Raw genomic sequence first — 24399 nt, 5'->3', positions numbered from 1 at the left:
ATCCTCATACCTATCCAAGGAGACATTTACAATTCTGAGTTATCTCTGGAGAAATGCTTGTGAGAAAATGGGCTGGGAAACAGTACAAAGCCAGTGAGTCCCCTGATTACATGTATTTTTTTTGCATCTGAGGATAATCACCTACAATTTATCTAAGAGCCTTTCCCAGCCTCAAGTTCAGCTGAACTAGTGGTTCTATACTGACAGGATCACCACATCAATAATTCTAATTAAATATAAAAAATAACCCAAAGATTAGCATATCTATAATTGAGACATCTGTTTGGATGGAATCAAAATGAAGCTTTATCTGGAAGGCTGGGTTATTTGAGTCATATCATTTGATCCTGTTTTACAACTTTTGTTTTCCTATATTCTTTTTACATCCAGTCATTATATAACTTTGAGAAAGATGCATAACTACTCTTGATCTCTACATGTACATGCTTAAAATGTCTTCACAGAGCATCGACCTCACAAAAATTTATATCTATATTATTTAAAATTGTACCAGGAATATAGCATATACATGTCATTAGTACCTTGCTATATTTGCTCATCTTGGATATATAGGTGATAGATAGGTAGAAAGATAGATGATAGATAGAAAGGTAGACAGATAGATAAGTAGGTAGGTAGGTAGGTAGGTAGATAGATGATAGATAGATAGATAGAGAGAGAGAGAGAGAGAGAGAGAGAGAGAGAGAGAGAGAGAGAGAGAGAGAGAGAGATAACTGAGGAAAGACTCCAAGCCTCTAAATCATTCCAGGCATATCGATTTGTAAGTTGAGAACTCTGGGGCTTCCTTAGATTTGGCAGGCAGATTTTCCTCCTTGCAGAAGGCCTAGTAGCACCCATAGACATCCTCTAGCATATAAATAGCCAAGCTCCACAACTAAACCGTATGGAGCTACCAGTTTTAGATCTATAGCTTCTGACCACATCAGTGACTGCACAACCCCTCTAAACTTCACAGTACTGACAGATAGATATAGGAGTATGCAAATATGTTGGGGGAGTTGCATAAAAGCCCACCAAGCTCCAAGAGGGAAAACAATAACATAGAAGGTTCAAAGGACCAGTCAACTCAGTAAATCCTCAATGACTTTAATAACATTAACACTTCTGTGTTAACAATTATCACAAATTGACTTACTGATTTTTTGAAAAATTTTATCTGCCAATTTTTTGGTAATAAGCAATATGAAGAAAGTTTGTTCTTGTCTGCTAAAGGTCTGGTTTTCCACACACTTTGAAGTGGGAAGCTGGGGATATTGGTGGATGAAAGGTCACACTGATGACCTGAAATTTGTGTTGTAACCACTGTATTATGTATGACAACTGTGTAACTTACGGTGTTTAAACAAACAAAAAAAAAGTTATCTTGTAGATGTATGCCAGTGTATAAGTCATATATTTCAGGTATACTAAAAAACTAGATAAATTAATAGTTTCTGCTAATAGAAAAAGAAGATATAACTTAGGACTTCTTAGGGGCCAAAGCAATAATACAGTGGGTAAGCTCTGCATAGAGCCAATCAGGCATTCCAGATAGCCTATCAAGTACCTCAAGGAGTGATTCCTGAGCTCAGAACCAGGAATAAGTCCTGCGTGACCCAAAAATTTAAAAACAAAGACTTCTTAAAATATTCGTTGAGCAGATCAAGTTAATGAAATCAGGGAAATTTAGAAGACAAGGTTTTTGAAGTCTTTTATCAGGTAACTTTGAGTTTTTTTTAATACTTTTTATTCATTGAAGTTAAAAATAATCATGACTGAAACCCAACTGCATGCATGCTTTTAATCATAGTGCTTAAGTAAATCTTTTAAAAAGGAAAGAAAGTGGGGGAAATATCACAAGATTCTTAGAAACATTAACTGAGATAGCTTAAATATCTATATTCCATTCACTATAAATACAAGCTGTGTTTTTGACATTATGCTTGAAATTTATTTCCACAAACACAAATCAAGCTCAGAACAAAAATAAAGTATGTGTGTGGGGAAGGAACAGGATTTGCTACCTACCCATTCTCCCAGTTGCTAGAAAATCTCTCAGCCAGACCTTCCGAGTAAACATATACGTAAATTAAAGTCTATTGTTTCTCCTACAGAAAATTGATTATTAAACCACATGATAGTGTCAGTATAACAGGCCATATTGATGATCCCCACAAGCATAAGCCCTGTAAGTTTTATCATGCACATTATCAGAGGTTGCCAAGAACATTTTTCATATACTTTACAAAAAGCTTTCTATGAAATAATCCAAGCTTAGGTTTGGGACCAAAGCCAACAGTAATTTATCCTATGTATTGCATACTGGAGGCACATATAGGTCTACTGATGAGAATCTGTGGAACAGTCTGAAGATGTACCTACATTTATTAAAAACATCTTTATTAAATCTCTACAAAGTGCTAGAGTACCTCAAGATAGAAATGCAACAGAAATGAGATGAAACAATCCTGCTTTCACAGACCTTGAGGCTAATGAAAAGGTGCAGATAGATCATTGAACAAGCAATTATAAAACCAAGATATGATAGAGTGAGCCAAAATAGCTACTAGATAATTAAATAAGATCTATCACATCCTTAGAGGGAGGGAGTGAGGAAGGAAGGAAGGAAGGAAGGAAGGAAGGAAGGAAGGAAGGAAGGAAGGAAGGAAGGAAGGAAGGAAGGAAGGAAGGAAGAGAGGAAGGGAGGGAGGAAGGAAGGAAGGAAGTGAGGGCAGAAGGGGGGAAGGAAGAGAGGAAGGGAGGAAGGAAGGACGGAAGGAAGGAAGGAAGGAAGGGAGGGAGGGAGGAAGGAAGTAAGGAAGGGAGGGAGGGAGGAAGGAAGTAAGGAAGGGAGGGAGGGAGGAAGGACGGAATGGAGGAAGTAAGGGAGGAAGGGAGGGAGGGAGGTAGGAAGGAAGGAAGGAAGGAAGGAAGTGAGGGCGGGAGGGAGGAAGGAAGAGAGGAAGGGAGGAAGGAAGGACGGAAGGGAGGAAGAAGGAAGGAAGGAAGGAAGGGAGGGAGGGAGGGAGGGAGGGAGGAAGGAAGGACGGAAGGGAAGAAGGGAGGGAGGAAGGAAGGAAGGAAGGAAGGAAGGAAGGAAGGAAGGGAGGGAGGGAGGAAGGGAGGAAGGGAGGGAGGGAGGAAGGACGGAAGGGAGGGAGGGAGGAAGGACGGAATGGAGGAAGGAAGGGAGGGAGGGAGGAAGGACGGAATGGAGGAAGGAAGGGAGGGAGGGAGGAAGGACGGAATGGAGGAAGGAAGGGAGGGAGGAAGGAAGGAAGGAAGTGAGGGCGGAAGGAAGGAAGGAAGTGAGGGCGGAAGGAAGGAAGGAAGTGAGGGCGGAAGGGAGGGAGGAAGGAAGGAAGGGAGGGAGGAAGAAAGGAAGTGAGGAAGGAAGGAAGTGAGGGCGGGAGGAAGGAAGGAAGGGAGGAAGGAAGGACGGAAGGGAGGAAGGAAGGACGGAAGGGAGGAAAGGAGGGAGGGAGGAAGGGAGGGAGGAAGGAAGGAAGGAAGAACAGAAGGGAGAAAGGAAGGGAGGAAGGAAGGAAGGGAGAAAGGAAGGGAGGAAGGAAGGGAGGGAGGAAGGAAGGATGGAAGGAAGGAAGGGAGGGAGGGAGGGAGGGAAAAGGAAGGAATGGAGGAAGGGAGGGAGGAAGGAAGGAAGGGAGGGAGGGAAAAGGAAGGAATGGAGGGAGGAAGGAAGGAAGGAAGGAAGGAAGGAAGGAAGGAAGGAAGGAAGGAAGGAAGGAAGGAAGGAAGGAAAGAAGGAAAGAACACTTGGAAGTCCACAAGAAAAGGTAAAATTTCCTGGAAATCAAAAAAATAACACAAGCAAGAAAATATTAGAAATAAAAAAAATTGAAAGATATATCAAACCCTCTATTTTTTTTTTGTTTTGTTTTGCTTTTTGGGGGCCATTTTCATTTGATATGCTATGATAAGCTCAGGGCTTACTTCTAGCTATGTGCTCAGAAATTGCTCCTGGTTTGAGGGGACCATATGGGATGCTGGGGGATTGAACCATGGTTCATCCTATGCTAGCGCTTGCAAGGCACTTACCTCTAGCGCCACCACTCCTGCTCCCAAACCCTCTAATTTTTTCTCTTTAGAGATAAAGGTAGATATACTTTCTCTTTCTCTTCTATATACTTACCATTATAAAAAGGGTCTATTCACTTTTAATCAGGATCATATTCTATATTAGTAGAATTTTGTTAGGGGGATTATAACTATATTTATATAATTGCAGAGATTCCTAAGGACATTCACCTGAATTTATAATGATTTGCATATGAGAAGATATATAAGAAGAAAGGAGTGATATATTGTGATGAATATTTAATTTATCATATTGAAAGTCATATTGATGTGAGCTTATTAATTTCTTTCCCACACCATGTTCTTCCAAAAGAACATTCCAGAACTGAATGGCACAAAACTATACTAGGAGTATAAATCCTCCTTCAAGCAAAGTATGGCTATTTTATTTATTTCTCAAGATAATAGCTATTTGGGCCACAAAATAAGATATCTTTGAGGGATTCACCTATCAGAAATTTTAATGAGATAGTTGGAAGACCTGGTTTCATCTGAAGTTCTCTCAAAGATAAATATCTAGGAGGCCTGGCAGTTAGGTGTATAACTCAATTAAATAGTACTTCAGGTGCTTAGAGTAGTAACACACATAAATAATATTTATTGAAAGCTTTCTATGAGGAAAGCACTAGCTCCATGTTCTTTTCCTGTATTTATAACCACAAATTAATATGGTGAGTGATATTACCATTTGATAGCTGAGGAAACTGATACATAGATACCACAACATTCCCAGGTCACAGTATTGGTTAATTCAAATTGAGTTACTCTAGTTCCAGAACTAGGTTCCCTATCACTGCTCTATTTTTCCAATTCCCATTCAGGATTATACCAGTGAAATCCAGTAGACAGATCAGTCTCAAACCTCAAATGTATGCAGGTGTTCACCTCCTCTGAAGGAACTTAAATGCAATGATGTAGATTACAAGGGTGGCCCTATGCCATTCTCTGCCTGGTATAGTCCTCAGTGTATAACTGCTTTCTTAATAGCTAAAAATATATTTTTTTATCTTTGTTTCAGTTGAGAGTTAAGGGGATAGAAATATAGTACAGATATTAGGTACTTGCTTTGCATATGCCAACCAGGGGTTGGTGCCCAGCATCCCATATAGTCCCCTAAGTACCACTAGGAATGATCCTTGAACACTAAGTCAGGAATTAGCCCTGTGATTTTGTTTAGTTTTTGACTGTGCCAAAAAAACCCAAACAAATAAACAAACAATTTACAATAACACCAAAACCCAATTGGCTGCACCTAGATTTGAAACAACCTTGGCTATTTGTCTGGGAGTTGAGGCCAATTCCTTTATTTAAATAGTCCTTTATTTTTTTTTTATCTACTCAGAGGAAAGAATAAAACTGCTGATTTCATAGTATAACCATATGATCCATAAAAGTCAATGCAAATATGAACTAAACAAAACAATTAGTACCACACTTAGCAAATAGCACCCAATAAAATTTAGGTTTTGCCAAAGTTCAATTAAATGTTTGAGAGACTTTCTCACATTAGCATAATCATGACAGATTGTTTTATGAGCTCAAGACATCAAAATATTACCTGTGAGTCTGAAGTAATCAGGCTGCACATGGTAATTCAAGAATGTGTAATATCTCTAAGCACATCATGGGTACATCCAGAAGCAACCATTTCTAAGACAGAATTTGAGTACAAAACCTGTTTGCAATTGGTTCTCAGCTAAGAGTTTTTATTCCTTTTTAGTCCAAACACAATGATAACTAACTAAAATGCTAGTTTTTAGGGTGTAAGGGAACCAGCCTGAATCTACAAAAACAATCTATGAGAGCATTCATAAACAAACCAGTGACCCACCTTTCTTTGTATGTAAGCCCTGGACTGGCTTCAAGAATCAGAACGTATATCAGAAACCTTTCCACTCCAGTGACTGTCCATCTAGATTCTGCCATGCAGCACCTGAGATTTTGGAAATCAGGCTCTAGAATCCAGCCATAGCCTTGAAGCAATCACATAGCCAATTGGGAAATTAACTAGTTTAAAAAAAATCACTGCCTCATTTTCTTTGAAAAGGGAAGGACAGGCGCTGCTGAGAAAAGAGAGGAGGAGAGAGGAGAGGGGAGGGGAGGAAAGGGAAGGAATGGGGATGGGAAGAGAGGAGAGGAGAAGAGAGAAGAATAACGCCAAGATAGAACAGTGGTTAGGGCCCTTGCTTTGCATGTTGCAGTCCCAGGTTTGATGCCTGCCGCAAATATTATAGCCCCCTGAATTCACCAGGAATGATCCCTGAGCACAGAGCCAGGAGTAAAGCCCGGAGCACTGCCAGGTGAAGCCCAAAATCAATAAAGAAAAAGAAATCTAATGGTATGGCTTGAGCCTCAAAAAGATTCCATCTGCAGCAGAAACATAAACTACTTTTCTTTAGCCGCTAAAATTTCCCAACAAACCAGCTTCGACTCACTTCCACAGTAACCCATATAATAATACTCTTTCTTCCTCCAGGCTTCCTCTCCCATCACACATATAGCCCTTGGCTTTAATTAGATTTAATAAGCCACTGTAAGTGCAGCGAGGGGAGCAAAGCGTAAAGATGACACTGTGTGTGCTTGACTTTCCGCATGTGGAACTCAGTATCTCGCTAGAACTCTCGGATCCTCCCAAGCCTGGGAAAGTGAAGAATGCCAAGAATATGGAAAGACTCGCTGCTGCTGGCCAAATGGGAACCGTGGGTGGAGAAAATGATTTAGAAAAGAGAGAGCGAGAGAAAGGAGAAAAAAATCAACCCAATTTCCCAACAGCTGCAAATAACAAAGCCTGAGAGGGAAGCTGTTACCTTGGATGAACTCTGATTTCCGGCTCACAGAAGGCAGGGTTCGGTTGAGGCCCAGGATCCTGTCCAGGTGGAAGGCGAACACCTCACTCAAGTCCAAAGGCTGCTTGAGCAGGCCACAGGAACTAGGCCCACAGACGGGCACTGAGCCAGTAGCGCTGGGCTCCAGCACCAGCAAGAGCACTCCACTCTGCGAGGGCACTGCCTGGACACCTGCCAGGGCCCCATCGGCCAGAAGGCGCATCCTGCGGAGGTCATCTTTGCTCAGCCATGAAGGGGTGCTCTCGCTGTAGATCCTGATGTTGCTCTCCTTGGCCTTGGCAGGTTGGAAATCTGCACCCCCGCTCAGCACTCCTGGACCCCCTATCATTCTCCAGGGCCGTTCCCCAACCTTGGCTGGGTTTCCTCCCTGGATATACCCATGCAGTTCAGCCTTGTCCACCCTTGCAGCTTCCTGCAACGGAAGAGATGGTCCCAAAAGAACCTCCTGAACTGGTCCTGGAGACCCTGCTGCATACTTCTTTCTGCGCTTGGGTTTCACCGTGCCACGGATATTGGCAGGCTTGCGGCGCTTGGAACGGAGGGTAATGTACACCACATTGGGGTGCAGCGTAGTCTCATTGCCCTGGGACTCAGGAGGAGCGAGGGTCCCATCTAAGGGGATCTCAGGGAAGGGGATCTCAGCTTTGGGGTCTCTGAGCTGGTGTGGTCCCTTTGGGGCTGCCCGACGGTGCTGGAGAGAGGAGCGCCCTACCTGGCTTACCAGGAAGCCCAGGTAGATGGCACAGGCAGTGCCCAGCAAGAGGTTCCTCCTGGTTCTTGGCCGCCTGCTGCTCCAGAGTTTGCACGCCCGCGGGACACACAGGGAGCTGAGGAACCAGTTAATGAGATGCCCCGGCTTGTCTAGGCAGGTCATTTCTCGGCCGCATCCACATGTTGACTAGAGTTTAAGTCGGCTGGAGGCTTCGGCTGACATGATGCATGGCCTCCTAAATTCGTCTGTTTTCTACCCTTAGGTGTCCAGGTGTTCGGTCCACAGTCGGGAGGAAAGGTTGGTGGAGCAGACACAGATATCACTCCTGAAACAAACCTTTTAAACTCCTGCCAGCCTCCCCAAAGAGAAGTGTGGCTGGTTTCTGCGAATGAATGGAAACAGAATTAACTGAGTCACAATCTCAAACTAGTTCAGTTCCTTTCAGAGTGAAAAAAAAAGAAAGAAAGAAAGAAAGAAAGAAAGAAAGAAAGAAAGAAAGAAAGAAAGAAAGAAAGAAAGAAAGAAAGAAAGAAAGAAAGAAAGAAAGAAAGAAAGAAAGAAAGAAAGAAAGAAAGAAAGAAAGAAAGAAAGAAATAGTAACCCTTTCCTTTCATGCATTTGGTCACTGACTTGTAACTGAATTGTAAGAAAAAAAATAGACTAAAGATGCAGAGTCGATATGTTCTTTACATTAAGAAACAAGCCACAAAAGTTTCAGAATACAGCTTGCTAACTAGAGCCATCTGATTCGGAAGGAATAGCATTAAAATGAACAAATTGAGGGTTTTTCCTTTATTTGAAATTCAGTAATGATTTCAGATGAATGACAGATTTTTTTAAAGTATAACTAACCCATATTTATTTTAAGCTGCAAATTAACTTTTTTTTTATTAACTGAACAGCAGTTAACATTCAAGTTAATTCAAAATAATGGCATTCAAATTCAGAAGCATATCCTCTTAACCCAATAGTATAATCTTTTGCTTCATTACATGTTCCTTTATTTTGAATTAAGAAATGGAGAACAATGAAAATTATAAAGCAGTTATGGTTACACACACACACACACACAAACACACACACACATGCACACACATCCACATACAGCTGCTTTTTATCCTTTTCTTTCCATCAAAGTCAGCTGAAAGAAAAGAAAGGATCTCTAACTTCATTTTTTAATTCCATATGATTAAGAAGAAAAAAGAACTCGGAAGCAACCTTACTCACACAGCTGGCCCCATGCTTGACTCCAGGAAGAATGTAATCCTGACTCTAATGCAAAGAACTTTTAAAGGCTGCGGCATGTAAGTACAGCATATTTCATGGTCAAGAGAGTTCCACATTTCAAATATAACAGATGAGTTTTAAAAAGTTCCTTGAAACCTACAGACTGCAAAGCAGAATGGTTACTTGTAAACGGCTGTTAATCCAGTTGTATGATGTGCAATGTTCTTTTTTGAATCTTTTAAAAAATAAACTTTATTTTAAATGCTGGAAAAACAAATGCCGTAAGACAGCAGCTTTCATTCAAATCATTTTCTGCTTATTCTTAACCCCTGGGAGCCCTCTAGTGTCCTGTTTAGAAACAGACTCAGATATGTTTGGGAATTTTCAAAGCTTTGAGAGGAATGTTGTCACTCCCTCTAACCATCCCACATTATTGGGATCAGAGCACACGGAGGCTCTGGGGGCACAACTCACCTAACTATCTTTGCCATCTACAAAGGAGCACTTGTCTCCCTCCAATTCTGGGAAGGACCACAAAGTTCATCAGAGAAGAAAGGGTTAACACAAATGAGCAGAGCAGGGAGATAGGAGTGCTCAGAGATAAGGAAAGACATTTCTAGTGTGCAGTTGCTGGGGTGTGACAGCTCACGGAAAGAAGTCCTGAGTTCTTTTTCATTGGAGGATTATTTTTAAGGCAGTTAGTGATTGGCTTCAGTAATTTGCATGTACTGGCACAAAGGCTGAAGTTAATGACCTCTGACTCTCACTCAGACTGATTTTCTGCTTCTGTGAGAAATAAAACCAGCAAGCAGGTAGGCAGGCAGGAGCAAGATTTGCTTTCCTGAAGGGAAAAAAAGCTTGGAATATGAGAGGCAGGTAAGAGATTATAGTGTGTAAATTTGAAAAGTATTGAATTTTGCAAAGAAAAAAATATACCTCAGGAAGAATAAACTTACAAGGCGTAAAATGCCAGAAATTATCATGTAATTTTCTTTGTCACTCTTAATCCTTTTGTTTTAAATATTGCTGTCCCTAGCCAAAACCATGGCCCCAAACATAGTCAAAATGTCTACATCTGGTCAAAACCACTGACACAATATTTTCTCAAAAGAGAGGTAGGAGCAATAGCACAGCCATAAGGTGTTTGCCTTGCGTGCAGCTGACCCAGGATGGACCTGGGTTCGATCCTGGTATCCCATATAATCCCCCGAGACAGGAGCGATTTCTGAGCACATAGCCAGAAGTAACCCCTGAGTGTCACTGGGTGTGGCCCCAAAACAAGCAAACAAATAAATAAAAAAAAAGAGAGATGTAAACCAAACCAGGAAAAATCACGTGTATACTGGCCACACAGCTGAAAACTAGAAATTTTGGGAGGAGAGGGAAAGTCAAGTCTCTGTCCTGGTAACACCATGCTAGAACTACCCACCATCCACAATCACCTTTACTTCAATAGCACTGCTTCACCACTCAACTGTGGATCTCAGCAGAGACACCAAATTAGCCAAAACTAGCTGAAACAACAGATATACCAGTATTTGGGCTTACATCACTAGACCTTCATAAAAGTGAGTGAGGCACCCTCCCCATGTCTTCTCCTACTTCCATAAGTCCTGGAAGCCAAAAACATGGCTCATGAAAGCGACAGTATCAGCCACAGTACTTGAAATTCCTGGACCAGATGACCAAATATACAACAGTGTGACAATTTTTTAATGTTTTCATCCCAGTAAAAACACACCAATTTAGATTTCAATGTGTATTTGAAGCCACCTAATGTTGAGAAACAAAAGAAGTTATAGAAAGACTAATTATTAACAAGAGCTTAGTAAACCTTCTAACAATGACTTAATGACCTCACTGTGCAATGCAATAATTTTCACAAATTTTCTTGTTGCTGTAGTTTTCTTTTCTTTACTTTTTTTAAAATGATTTTACTTCATTTGCCTAGAAACAAATGTATTCCAATCAACTATGTAATACATGGTCTTTAAATAAAGTAATTTATATATTAAATACGTAATCCTAATAAAAAATTGCTGTTCCATGATGATGGATAATACTGACAGTGAATGAGAAATACCAAAAATGTTGAGCTAAACTTCCAAAAAAAATCAAGCACCAAAACCAATTTCCCTGTGCTCTGTCCCTCTTTTAGCACACAACCATGATTGTAGTAATATTATTTTATTAATATTAAATGTTAGTTCCTTCAAAGAAAACCTCAGCACAGATTTTCTTGTTGTGGCTATTTTTGAAAATTTTAGTATCTTCTGAGACTAACTTCAAAGTAGTTTTTTGAATATTAGACTGAAGAAAAATGGGAAATCATGCAATTCTCTGCTGCTTCAAGAAAATGTAGAGTAACATACTGAATGAAGTAGGAGGGAGAAGAATAAATACCATCTCTTTCATATGTACTAGAAAAAAAAATGTACAGGAATAACAAATAGCCATTGACAACAGACCCTGAGAATCAACCTAGAAAACTGAGTCTACTATGTGTGTGGAGCTGTAGAGTTGGAAGGGGGAATATTGGTAGAGGGAACAGATTCTGGTGGTCGGAGTAGTGTGTAAGAAACTGTGTGCAAGAAACTCTATCACTGGCAGTATTGTAAATCATGGTGCCTAAATAAAGACTGAAGAAAACAAAAAGTTAAAGGACAAAGATAGTCCAGAAACCATTGGGTGTGACCCCTATAATTTAGAACCTCCAGATATGATCTCTATAACAATCAAGATAAATTGAATCATGCTGGAAACAAATATAGAGAAGTAGTGGGTTCGACAAATCTGAGGTAGCACAGACAAATCCACAGTTTTGAAAAAACTAATATTAAGAGTTATAATTCACTCTGAGAAAAGGTTTTCAAAAGTTAATGAGTGCCTTTTTGCTATCAAATACTGTCTTGAGATTATTTGGCAATGAAATATCCCTTAAGTATTTGAAAGCTTCTAGTGATAATATCCAAGTGTGGCAATTCTCCTCCAGTCAGGATAACTCTTGGACAATAAATAAGACCTTAAATTTCCCATCCTCACAGCTTTTCTTGCCCCCTTACCATCAGGCTTATTGTAGGCTGTGACTCAAGTTCATTCAACTTTCTTTTATTGGGGGTGGGTGGGTAATTGCTTGGGGCACACCTGCAGTGCTCAGAGGTAACTCCAGGCTCTGCACTCAGAAATCACTCTTGACAGGATCAAGGAACTATACGGACTACTAGGGATTGAATCCAGGTTGGCTGCATGCAAAGCAAATGCCCTACCTCTGTGCTATCACTCCAACCCCAGCTCATTCAACTTTTCAGAACAATTAGGAAAATAAAAAAAATATAGAAAGATTCTAGAAGTCACAGACTTATTCCCTTCCCAGACTAGCTACACAGATTATGGTCTTCAAATGGCCTCCATTGCTGGTTCTGTGCTGACCAGATCTAGCCACAGTGTTTCTAATCCATGCTTACCACACAGCTTGCCTCTAAGACTCAATCATTCGGAACTAGAATCCTGACTATAGCCCAGGTTCTGGGAAATAGACTTTGTTATGTTTGTCATATAGAACTTGCTAATGCTGCTGTTTTCTATTCTAAATCTGAGATGCACCAGGCAAGCCCAACTGCACGGAAAAGTGCTTAACTTGCCTTATTATCTTGGAAATCTTTTAATCTTTTAAAGCACTATGGACTTTCTAAAATCCTGCTCTGTATTTCATCTGTCTTTGAAAATTTGGAGGAAAGAAGTTATAATTTTTGATATATCTTATAGAAATATGTATGTGCTTTTGATGATGGGTACAATAATTGTAAATATTTCGGAACTAAAAATGTTAATGTTAACCATATTACCTTAACTAGAATGTTAAAAAATATAATAAAAAGTAAATACATGTGTTTTTCTTTGTTTTTTTCTTTCTTTGGGTTTCACAGATGATAACACTTAATGATTATTCCTGGCTCTGCAAAACTCCTTATGGATCACTCCTGGTGGGGCTTGGGAACCAGATAGGGTGCCAGGGTTTAAGTTAGTGTTGACTACATGTAAGGAAAAGCAAGCACTCTACCTACTGTAACTATCTTTCTAAACACAAATATGTCTTATTTAATCCATTATTTGATTACTTACTCAGGATCTTTTATGCTGATTTAAGGGAACACCAGATACTTCTAGTGAGTGAAAAGTATTATATTTCCCTATGGTATGTATTCACCCCTATCAACAATTATATCTGACTAATAATAAGGTGAGATTCCCAATATAGAAATCTAAACATCAATTTAACCTAGTTTCCTCGGGAATTTTTATTCTACAGAAAATCTCACTATTAGCAGGTAAAATGTCTGATAGTAACTTCCATATCTACTTGAAATGAGACATTTACAGGGTTGTGATTTCACTTCTGGGTAATTAATGTATGCCTTTTGTTAAAGCATTAGTTTTATAACTCTAAACTCCAAGAATGCATGGAGTCATCAAGGAATTAAAGGAGATTTAGGTAAATTGGAGGCTTCCCTGTAAGTTTCTTCTATAAACCCACAGATAATCTAGACCTCTAAGCTTTTTAATGTTGGCTCTGTATAATGAAGGCCCCAATATTTTCTTTCCTATTACTCCTCCAGGCCACACACATGGGAGAAGATAGGAGACACACTGATCTTATGTCATTTTTGGCTTAGGATACTACCACCCATGAAACTGCTTCTCAGCTTGTGTTAAAAAGTAAAGCATGGGGGGAGGGGGTTAAAAAAAAAAAAGTAAAGCATGGTTAAAAATGCCTCAATCCTTAGAATCATTTTAGATAAGTGATACAAATCTGTTTGTTTGTTTGTTTGTTTTTGTGTCAGACCTGGCAGTGCTCAGGTGTTACTCCTGACTCTATGCTCAGGGATCATCCCTGGCAGTGCTCAGGGTACCATATGGGATGCAGGAAATCAAGTCTGAATCAGCCACGTGCAAGGCAAATGCCCTACCTCTTGAGCTATCACTTTGGCCCCATCTAAAAACCATTTTATATAAGGTTTAGTATTTGTAAGAAGAACAAGTCTAGAATATATTTTTGTTAGTTTGGGAGGCACTACATTTGATGCTGCTTAGAGACTACTCCTAGTTCTGTGCTCAGGGACAATACTTGGCAGCCATGAGGGAGTATTTCCATTGCTGGGTATAGAAGTGGAGCTTGCAGTGTACAAAGACTATGCCTTTTCTACTGTACTTGCTCTTCAATCTATTTAGAATGTAAGTTTAAAAAAAGGAAGGATCCTGATTAATTTATTTAATCCTTGGATTAAATCAAATATATTAGAAATGACTTCAAATAATAAATTAAAAAAGGTGCAGAAAATGGAGGTAAAAAATTTTAGTGTTTTATATCTCATTTATTCCTAGTAGTTCTGAGAATCTGTTGTGTCCCCCACTTTGATTCAAACATATGCAGCCTGTCTGCTAAGCTGTTGTGGTGCAGAAACTACATGCACACAGTTTATTGACTGATAGAAAAACTTGGTTAGAAAGACAGGACATGTTAGTATCTCCTACTTTGACCATTGATTCATTTCTACCTCTCAAGCCCTTTTGACACAAGTCCTAAGGAAAAATGTAGCAAACAGTCCTAATGTTTTATGATATCTGGAGGTACCAGCTGCACACTTTGTTTTCCAAACAGAGAAATCTGATACAAGGTCAGGGAGCATTCCATCATCTGCTTCCCGGTGGGAAACACTGGCCGACAGTGCCCCTATTATGGAATGCACAGTTACCATATTAGGTTACAGCAGCAGTAGTTAGATCAACAATGAGTTCCTCCAGGTAAACTACACAAATACTTTCAATAATAATTATTTATATTGATTTTATATATCTTATAAGTTTTTATATCCATAGATATTTTTTATTGAAACCTTTTATTTATTAATGAAGAAAAACTTAAGAAGTCTTTATAATATTCTTTTCAAATTTAAAACCCAATATTCCCTTTCTTAAGATAAAACACTGTAGTTTAATAAGCCTACTAAGATTTTTCCATGTAAATGTTCTTAATTCTGTTTACTTTTACATTTACATAAAATTCACTCATAAATTTTACATTTGTATGGACTAATTCATGTACAATCTAAAATACATTAGCACAGAATTATAAAAAAAGTTTTAATGGCAAAAGAGAAGTTCTGATATTTGCAACAATAAGATCCAAGTATAAAATAAAAGTTAATGCAACATGTTTACATGCCAAAGTTGAAAAGATATTCATGTATATGATAATAGGAAATAATTATATTGTATTAAATTATTTTAATGTCTTTATTTAAATGGATAAAATCAGATAGCAATCAATGATCAAAACTTGGTTTATATTTTTCCTCTCTTATTTTTTGTTTAATCACTTTTTTAAATTCTTTTTTATTGCTCCACTGACTTTCATTTTATTTTTAAAATTTATTTTTAATTGCTTTACTTAAATACTATAGTTACAAAATTGTTCATAGCTGAGTTTGTCTTAGAATGTACACAAACCTTCACCATTGTACCTTTACCCCCCATAACCCCACCGGTTTCTTGAGCAGACACTTTGCTTCTCTCTCTCTCTCCATACATACTCTCTATCTGTCTCTCTCTCTTTTTCACATTATGGCTTGCACTACTATTAATGGAGATGTGTCATTCATGTCACTTTCTCGCTTTTCAGCACCCAAATCTTGTTCAGAATAATCAGTTACAACTATCATTGTCCTAGAAAACCCTTGTCTACTCTAACTGCACTCACTGATCTTTTTGGCAAGCTTCCTACCATTGTCACTGGATATTATTTCCATACAGTCTTTTGTTTTTCCTATATCCTACAAATGAGTGAGACCATTCCACATCTGTCTCTTTTCCTCTGACTCACTTTACTCAGCGTAATAATATCCATATCCATCCATGAATAAACAAATTTAAGGACTTCATTTTTCCTAATGGTTACATAGTATTTCATTGTGTAGTAAATTAACCACACTTTCTTTAGCAACTTATCTGTTGTCCATCACCTGGGATGTTTCCAAATTCCGGCTATTGTAAATAGTGCTGCAATGAGCATTGGAGGTCAGAGAGCATTTTTGTATTATGTTTTTGTGTTCCTAGGTTATATCCTTAGTAGTGATATTGATGGATCATATGGAAGCTCAATTTCTAGATTTTTGAGCAATATACATATTTTTTTCCAAAAAGGCTTGACCAGTCTGCATTCTTGCCAGCAGTAGTGAATTAGAGTCCTTTTCTCCCTGCATCCAAGCCAGCACTGGTTGTTCTTGTTCTTTGTGATATGTGCCAGTCTCTGTGGTGTGAGGTGATTTATTTTATAATAATTCCATTTGTTATTTCTTTAAAAAAATGGAGCAAGCAATATGCCATAAATTTGTTATATCTCTGCCAAAGAAACAAGCTGAAGCTTGGGAGGGAAACTAGGGACATCGTTAGAAGGAAGAGTACAGATATTTATGTTAGACTGTTGTATGCCTCAAACAGCTCTGCCATGAACTACTAGTAAATCATAATGTCTTAATAAAAAATAAGTTTAAAAAATTCATGATAAATATTTGGTAACTATACTTTCTATATTATGATCACAAAATAGATAAGGCCTAGCATCTTTTGGACAAAAGTAATTGACCTTTAGAAAAGCGCCAGGAATCTTGTTTTACACAGGCAAGGGTAAAAGTCAGGACAATTTGAATCAGTCCTATTAAAAAAAGCCTGGCAGCTGCAGGCCAGTAAGACTCAGGGAAATATAAGTCATTTAGGCAATTTATTAACATCTTACAAAGTAGCAGTCATTCAAGTTGGCTCTACTCTAGGTAGGATGACACAGTGTTTTAGACACTTTCTGGCTCATTAATGTCTCAATAAATATTGAGTGAATGATACATGAATATAATCAGATGAGAAATCACAGTCTTTCTATCAGTGATTCTCAAAGGGAAGCTGTGGACCAACAGCCTCAGTCTCACATGAGAGTCCATTAGAAACGCCAATCCTTGAGCTCACCCTGAACACTGAAGAAGAAGCTCTGTCATCTAGTTTAGAAAATTTCCTAGAGGTGCTCAAGACCTGATAGTGACTGGTTCAAACACAACTGCTCTAGTTGAAGGGCCATACTCAAGGACAGGCAAGCTAGAAGGATGACAGGAAAACAGGAAGAGGAAAGATGAAATAATATAGAAGCAAGCTTTGAGAGGATGCACAATAACATATATAGAAAATTTTATACTTTCCCCCCTCTTTCTAAGAGCTCTAGTCCTTTTTGATATTGCATTTCTTGAACTGGAAAAGGCAGAATGTGTTAAATCATATACTCTACCTCATATATCCAGCCCTATAGATTCTAGCCCTATAGATACTGGGAAAAACAGAAATTGAATACACCAGAACTTGTAATTTGTAGAACAAAAATGAGACTCTTTCATGGTCAAATGTGATGAAAAAATTTTTTTTGGTTTTTGGGCCACACCCGGCGGTGCTCAGAGGTTACTCCTGGCTATTTGCTCAGAAATAGCTCCTAGCAGGCAGGGGGACCATATGGGACACCGGGATTCGAACCAACCACCTTAGGTCCTGGATCAGCTGCTTGCAAGGCAAACACCCCTGTGCTATCTCTCTGGGCCCATGATGGAATTATTTACAGAAAATTGCAGAAATAAATCAAAACATCCATAGGCTAATACCAGTTATGCATGCATAAAAATGTTTTCTGCAGCAAAAATTACAGTGTTCCAAAAGGATATCATCATGTTCTCTTAGATATCATAGTCAAATTATAAACCAAAACACTTTGATGAAAATCCTGGAAGAGGTCTCAATGAAGGTAATGACACATATATAAAATAATGCCACACATGGAGGAGAATTAAATATTTTAGTAAGAAGCAATGTGTCATTTATCTAAATATAACCAATTATTTTCCCTTAGGAGTAACCAACCAATTTCATGACTAACAATTATATTAGTGGTGCAGAGAAAGTTCAGGTGTTAAAACACATATCTTGCATGTGGCTGACCTTTGTGAGATATCGGGCACCACATGGTCCCTAAGCACAACCTGGTAGAATACTGAAGAGCCCCATCCTCTGCTGAGTTTGGTCCTTGAAGCCACCCTCGCACCATTAGAGTGGTGAGTAGTATCTGTAACTACAAAGCCCAAGACAATGCATCCTTGGGTCCTTGCACTGGAACACTGGTTCAGATGGATGAGTATACGGGAGGTCCTAAATCACAAAAAATAAATGTATACAATGGGGCCAGGAAGGGGCCGGGTAGGTGGCGCTGGAGGTAAGGTGTCTGCCTTGCAAGCGCTAGCCAAGGAAGGACCGCGGTTCGATCCCCCGGCGTCCCATATGGTCCCCCCAAGCCAGGGGCGATTTCTGAGCACATAGCCAGGAGTAACCCCTGAGCGTCAAACGGGTGTGGCCCAAAAAACAAAAAAAAAAAAAAAAAAAAAAACAATGGGGCCAGGAAGATGACTCGAAGGGTTAAACTGCATACTCTAGATCAGGGGTCTCAAACTGCGGGCCATTTGTGGCCCTCCGTACAATATTTTGTGGCCCGCGGCCTGCCTTCAAATATTGCAGTATTCGTGATTATTCACTTACCAAATAATCGCAATAAAAATCACATTAGTAAAAATTAAACATTTGCATGCCCTGAGCAGTATCGTTCGGGGTATGCAAATGTTTAATGCGATTTTTTGCGATTTTTTTCTTACTGATGCGATTTTTATTGCGAATATTCGGTAAGTGAACAATCATGAATACATTGCGCCGAGCGCAGATGTCATTTCCATCATTGCTCCTGCCCGCTGTCCCTTGCATTATCGGAGGCCTAAGGGAGAGAAGGGAGAGAAGGAAGGGAGAGAAGTTTATTACAGAATTAGATTTGGTCATACCTTCATCATGAATTCATCAAAGCGTGCAGTGAAGTGAAAGATTGATGACGAACACAGACAATTTCAGGAAAAGTGGGAGACACAGTATTTCTTTGTTGAGCACAGGGGCATCTCCACATGTCTTATTTGCTCAGAGAAAGTTGCAGTGCATAAGGAATACAACTTGAAACACCATTATTCAACTAAACATGCTGAGGAATGTGCAAAATATCAAGGAAATGAGAGAGCCAAGCGGGTGGCCAGTCTTAAAGCATGTCTAATGAGGCAACAAGATTTCTTCAAGAAAGCAAACAAAGAGAATGTTGCATCAGTTGAAGCTAGTTACATGGTTAGTGAGATGATTGCTAAGGCAGGGAAACCATTCACAGAAGGAGAGTTTGTTAAAAAAAAATTCATGTTACAGGCTGCAAGTATTATCTGTCTGGAAAAGAAAGGTCAGTTTAGCAAAATCAGTCTTTCTGCCAACACTGTGGCAGAGCTCATTTCTGACATGTCAAGTGACATTTATCATCAACTGTGAGAAAGCCAAATGTTTTGATGCATAATTGGTTACTCTTGACGAGAGCACAGATATAACAGACACTGCGCAGCTCACAATTTATGTCTGTGGTGTTGATTGCAATTTTGAATTGACAGAGAAGCTGCTACAATAATTCCAATGCATGGCCAGACCACTGCTAATGAGATATTTTGGCATCTGTGTGATGCCATTGAGAATGCAGGTTTGCCATGGAAGAGGTTTGCTGGAATAATAACTGATGGAGCGCCATCAATGACAGGGAGGAAAAATGGACTGGTGGCACTTGTTCAAAAAACACTTGAAGAGGAAGATATAGAGAAGACCACTGCTCTTCACTGCATTATCCATCAGCAGGCCTTTTGCAGTAAATGCCTGCCGTGTGACAATGTGATGTCTGTTGTTGTGAAATGCATCAACCAAATTAGATCCAGGGGCTTAAAGCACAGAAGGTTCCGTGCTTTTTTAGAGAAAAAGGAGTCAGAATATGGAGATGTGCTCTATTTCACCGAGGTACATTGGCTCAGCAGGGAAAATGTCCTGAAAAGATATTTTGGTTGAGAGTAGAAGTGAAAAACCTTCATGGAGAAGAATGGGAATGCTGTTTCTGAGTTGAGTGATCACAAATGGCTCATGGACTTAGCTTTCTTTATTGACATCACACATAAACTGAATGTACTAAACAAGATGTTACAAGGCCCGGGGCAGCTTATCAGTGCTGCCTATGACAATGTGAGAGCATTCTCCACAAAACTTGCGTGATGGAAATCCCAGCTCCCTCAGACAAACCTTTGCCATTTCCCAGCATGCAAGGAACTTGTGGATGCAGGCATACCATTCAGTGGTGAGAAATATGTTGATGCTATTTTTAAGCTAGAGAAGGAATTTGATCACAAATTTGCAGACTTCAAAAAGCACAGAGCCACTTTCCAAATTTTTGTGGACCCCTTTTCCTTTGATGTGCAAGATGCCTCTCCTGTGCTTCAAATGGAGCTCATTGACCTGCAATGCAACTCTGATCTCAAAGCCAAGTTCAGGGAGATTAGTGGAAAAGCAGACATGCATGGGCAATTTTTGAGAGAATTGCCCCCCAGCTTCCCTGGGCTTTCCCGAATGTTCAAGCACACCATGTGCCTTTTTAGGAGCACATATTTGTGTGAAGAGTTATTCTCCGCATTGAACTTCAATAAGTCAAAGTACAGGTCTAGACTTTATGATGATCATCTTTAAGCCACACTGAGAATCTCAACTGCTTCCTCTCTAAAGCCAAATGTGGTTCAGATTTGTGAGAAGAAGCGCTGTCAAATTTCTGGCAGCAAGGAATAGGCAAAAGATGCCATGTTCAGAAGAACTGTTCATGATCTTCACTCTGATTTATTCATGTTCAGAAGAAATAATTAAAACTGTTAATAATGACGTTTGAGAACTTTTTTTTTGTGAAATCCCTTATGCGGCCCTGCCTCACCCTGACTTTGCCTCCTGCAGCCCCCAGGTAAATTGAGTTTGAGACCCCTGCTCTAGTTGGATACTCTAGGTTTGATCCTAAGCACATCTAGGCAGCATCTGAAATATTAGTAAAATTAAAAATTAGGGGCCGGGAAGGTGGCGCTAGAGGTAAGGTGTCTGCCTTGCAAGCGCTAGCGTAGGACGGACCACGGTTCGATCCCCCCGGCGTCCCATATGGTCCCCCCAAGCCAGGGGCGATTTCTGAGCGCATAGCCAGGAGTAACCCCTGAGCTTCAAACGGTGTGGCCCAAAAACCAAAAAATAAATAAATAAATAAAAATACACCTTATTTTGTATTTGAGGAGACAATTTTGGTGGGTACCCATTACTCATTACTTTACCATTACTTTACCATAGAGAAAAAACCTGACAGTATAGTTTATGACAGTAAAGATGTCTTTAGCTCTATTAAGCTGAGAATTTGTAAACAGATATTTGTATATCAGCTAGAGGCTTTTTTGAAGGTATTATGGCTAATTGATTATGTCCATTCTAAACTGACCCATTGAAACTCTAATGGCCCGTGTGATATTCGGAGTTGATTTATAAGGTACTCAGATCATGAAGATAGATTTCTAATGATAAAATCAGTGCTCTTAGAGGTTAAAGAAAAGGGAGTCTTCTCTCATGCTCTCTGCTTTTTGCAATGTGTAAACATTGTAAGAAATACAGCCCTCTGTGAATCAGGAAGATAGATTTCACCAAAAGCCAACTGCGCTGGCTCCAAAAATGCTGATTCTTTAGTCTTCAGAATTTTGAGAAATAAACCCAAGTCTCCCAGTCTATGGAAATTGGTTATAGCAGTCCAAACTAAGTAATCAAAATTATTCTACTCAGTTTCCTCATCTGAACAGCAGGACTATATCTAGTCCAGCAGTTATTCTAGGAATTAAGTTGTATACACTTAACTCAGTGTTGGATACATGAAAACAACCTTGACTCGTTTATTTGCCCTCTTTATTTCTTTTTTTTTGGGGGGGGTCACACCTAGCAGCACTCAGGTGTTACTCCTGGCTCTACGCTCAGAAATTGCCCCCAGCAGGCACGGGGGACCGTATGGGATGCCGAGATTTGAACTACTGTCCTTCTGCATGTAAGGCAAATGCTTTACCTCCATGCTATCTCTTCGACCCTTGCCCTCTGTATTTCAGAAATGATGCTAATGTCTAGGCACTTTTTAAATAAATCTTAAGAAAATGTTGATGAAAAGATTCACTGACCAGTACATGTTTAATAATTCAAGAAATGTTTGTAATCTTTACAGTTTCCTGTACTAGCTTTTTCTATATCTAACAGTATATTTTGAGGACAATCAGGAAGACTGTTTTGCTACATTATTTATATTTTACCTTATATTAAAACCTTTGGTCATTTTTCCAAATATTTAGAAGGAGGTTTTAGTGACCTTTGTAAGAATCATAAAGTAAACTCTTGATAATTTAATTAAAATTTGGAGGCACTTGTTACTCAAGAAGTTAAGTATAAATGACACATTGAAGAGTTGTATCTAATCAGATGACTGAAAATCTTCAGACTAATTAAAAAACTTCATTTGGATTCTGGAAATAATATTTATCAATGACTGATGATAATAATACCATATTTTTCTGTTTGTTTTAATATTCTTAACAATTCCTATACTATTGGACTGGTATAAAAGATAAATAAATATAGTATGTGTATGTATTTAAAATAATTAACTATCATTACTAGGACACTGTTAAGGAGAAAAAGAGATCTTAGAAATATTCACTTATAATAGACAAAAAGACACTCAGAGTTAATTATGCCCAATTGCATATTAATCAGCAGAGGTTATTCAATAATGGGGTCAATATAGATATTTCTATTTTGAAGAAGCTCTATTTTGAACTTTAAATTGATTTTGAGAGTCTGTTTTCATATATTTAGATAATTATATATATATATATATATTTAGTGCTTTTATTTTAAAGCATTTATGGTGTTCATTTTATACAGTTCAGATATTTGTATATAGTATCAAAAGTTACATTAAGCAACCTATGGGTCATAGAGTATTCAGGATTCTACACTAGAGAAAAAAACTCCCATCTACAACTTTTTTTATCAGTCATTTTTCCTCCATTTTCCTTATCTATCACTATTGTAACCTGCTCAAACACAATAGACATGCCAAGATCCAGATCTCAATTCTAATTCTGTGTTGTCTCAAAATAGTTAACATATCATGTTTCTACTACAAACTCAAATATGACCATTCTGATCATGTCAAATTGCCATCTGCCAAATAGTCATACTTGACTGGTTTGATTAGTTTTTGAGATAACTCACTATAGTTTTATGAATAATTCTCATATGACTTCATCATAAATTTAAACTTGAACAAAAGATTAATTTCATTTATTTACCCATGGATTCTAGAGGAATCCTTAAGTGAGAAAAATCATTTGACATTAGTTGAACTTCAGCTAACAAATACTAACTTTTTTTCTAAAGTAGGTAAAATTTTGAAATAAATATTAAAATGTTGATGAATTTTACATTTTACTACTAATTATTTTAAATATTTGTGAATTCTGATGAATTTGTGCAGTTTTCTAGTCATTCTAATCACCTTTCAGTTTCCTGAAATGCACAATTCAAAAGTAAAACATATTCCTTCTGCTGCGGTAGTGTGTCAGATAAGTTACTATCACAGGCATTTCCTGCTTTAAACCTAGACTCATTAAATAAGACAAAATATGTATAATCCATTGTATGACGTTTCTCTATAAGAAACAAATTTTATAAAGTTCTTTGGGATATTATAAATAGATAAAAATTCCATGAAAGTTTAAACTTCCACAAATTCATCATTTATATCAAGTGACTATAAGATGTCAATAAACATAATGACACAAAGCACCAGAGCTGTCCTAAGTCACCTCAGCCATGTTGAAGGGACACTGACTCCTAAGGGAGAAAAGGAGAACACTGAGCATGGACTTTCGAGAATATGAAGAATGTTTCATGATCCCTTTTCTTCTTCCTTAAAAGTCTATACATATAAGGACAGGATATAGAGAGAGGCTATATTCATTCAGACTTACAGAGCAGATACATTTTAGCATGAATCAGAGGACCAGATCACAAGAAAATTACTTTTTGTTTGTTTATTGTTTTGTTTTGTTTTGTTTTGCTTTTAATCTCCGGGCTTATTTCTGGCTCTGCACCAGGAATCTGATCAATCACTCCTGGAGGGCTTGCAAAACCATATGAGGTTTCAGGGATAGTGACTTCCATATTGACAAACACAGACAGTATAAAGAGATAAAAAATTAATGCACAGCAGGGACTAAAATTCAGGCATCTGAACTTGATTGCAATTTTTTTATCCTTTCTCTTATTTTAATTATATACATTAAAAAAACAGCATTTAAACATTACAGCTGAAACCATATGTTCATTTTCACCTTCATCTTATATTTTGCCATTAATGCAGTATTTTGGTATCCTTATCCTATAATATTTGATTATTTGAAAATAATATATAAATTTAAAGTTATATGATGTGATATGATGTGATAACTTTATACACAAATACATTGTGAAATAATTCAA

At 38.4% G+C, this 24399-nt stretch overlaps 1 protein-coding gene across 1 annotated transcript in view; it reads right to left on the bottom strand.

Moving 5' to 3' along the window:
• The window catches only part of GASK1B (golgi associated kinase 1B), a 50887-nt gene extending 43069 nt beyond the window's left edge, over nt 1-7818 (bottom strand). The window contains exon 1 of the mRNA XM_049770229.1: nt 6906-7818. Within this exon, the coding sequence (XP_049626186.1) occupies nt 6906-7818 (913 nt within the window). The remainder of the gene's footprint in view (nt 1-6905) is intronic.
• Between the last annotated feature and the right edge of the window lie 16581 nt (nt 7819-24399).

Source organism: Suncus etruscus, chromosome 3, assembly GCF_024139225.1.
Source record: "Suncus etruscus isolate mSunEtr1 chromosome 3, mSunEtr1.pri.cur, whole genome shotgun sequence".
NCBI classification, from domain to species: Eukaryota; Metazoa; Chordata; class Mammalia; order Eulipotyphla; family Soricidae; genus Suncus; species Suncus etruscus.
This window is presented reverse-complemented; position numbering and strand designations above follow the sequence as displayed.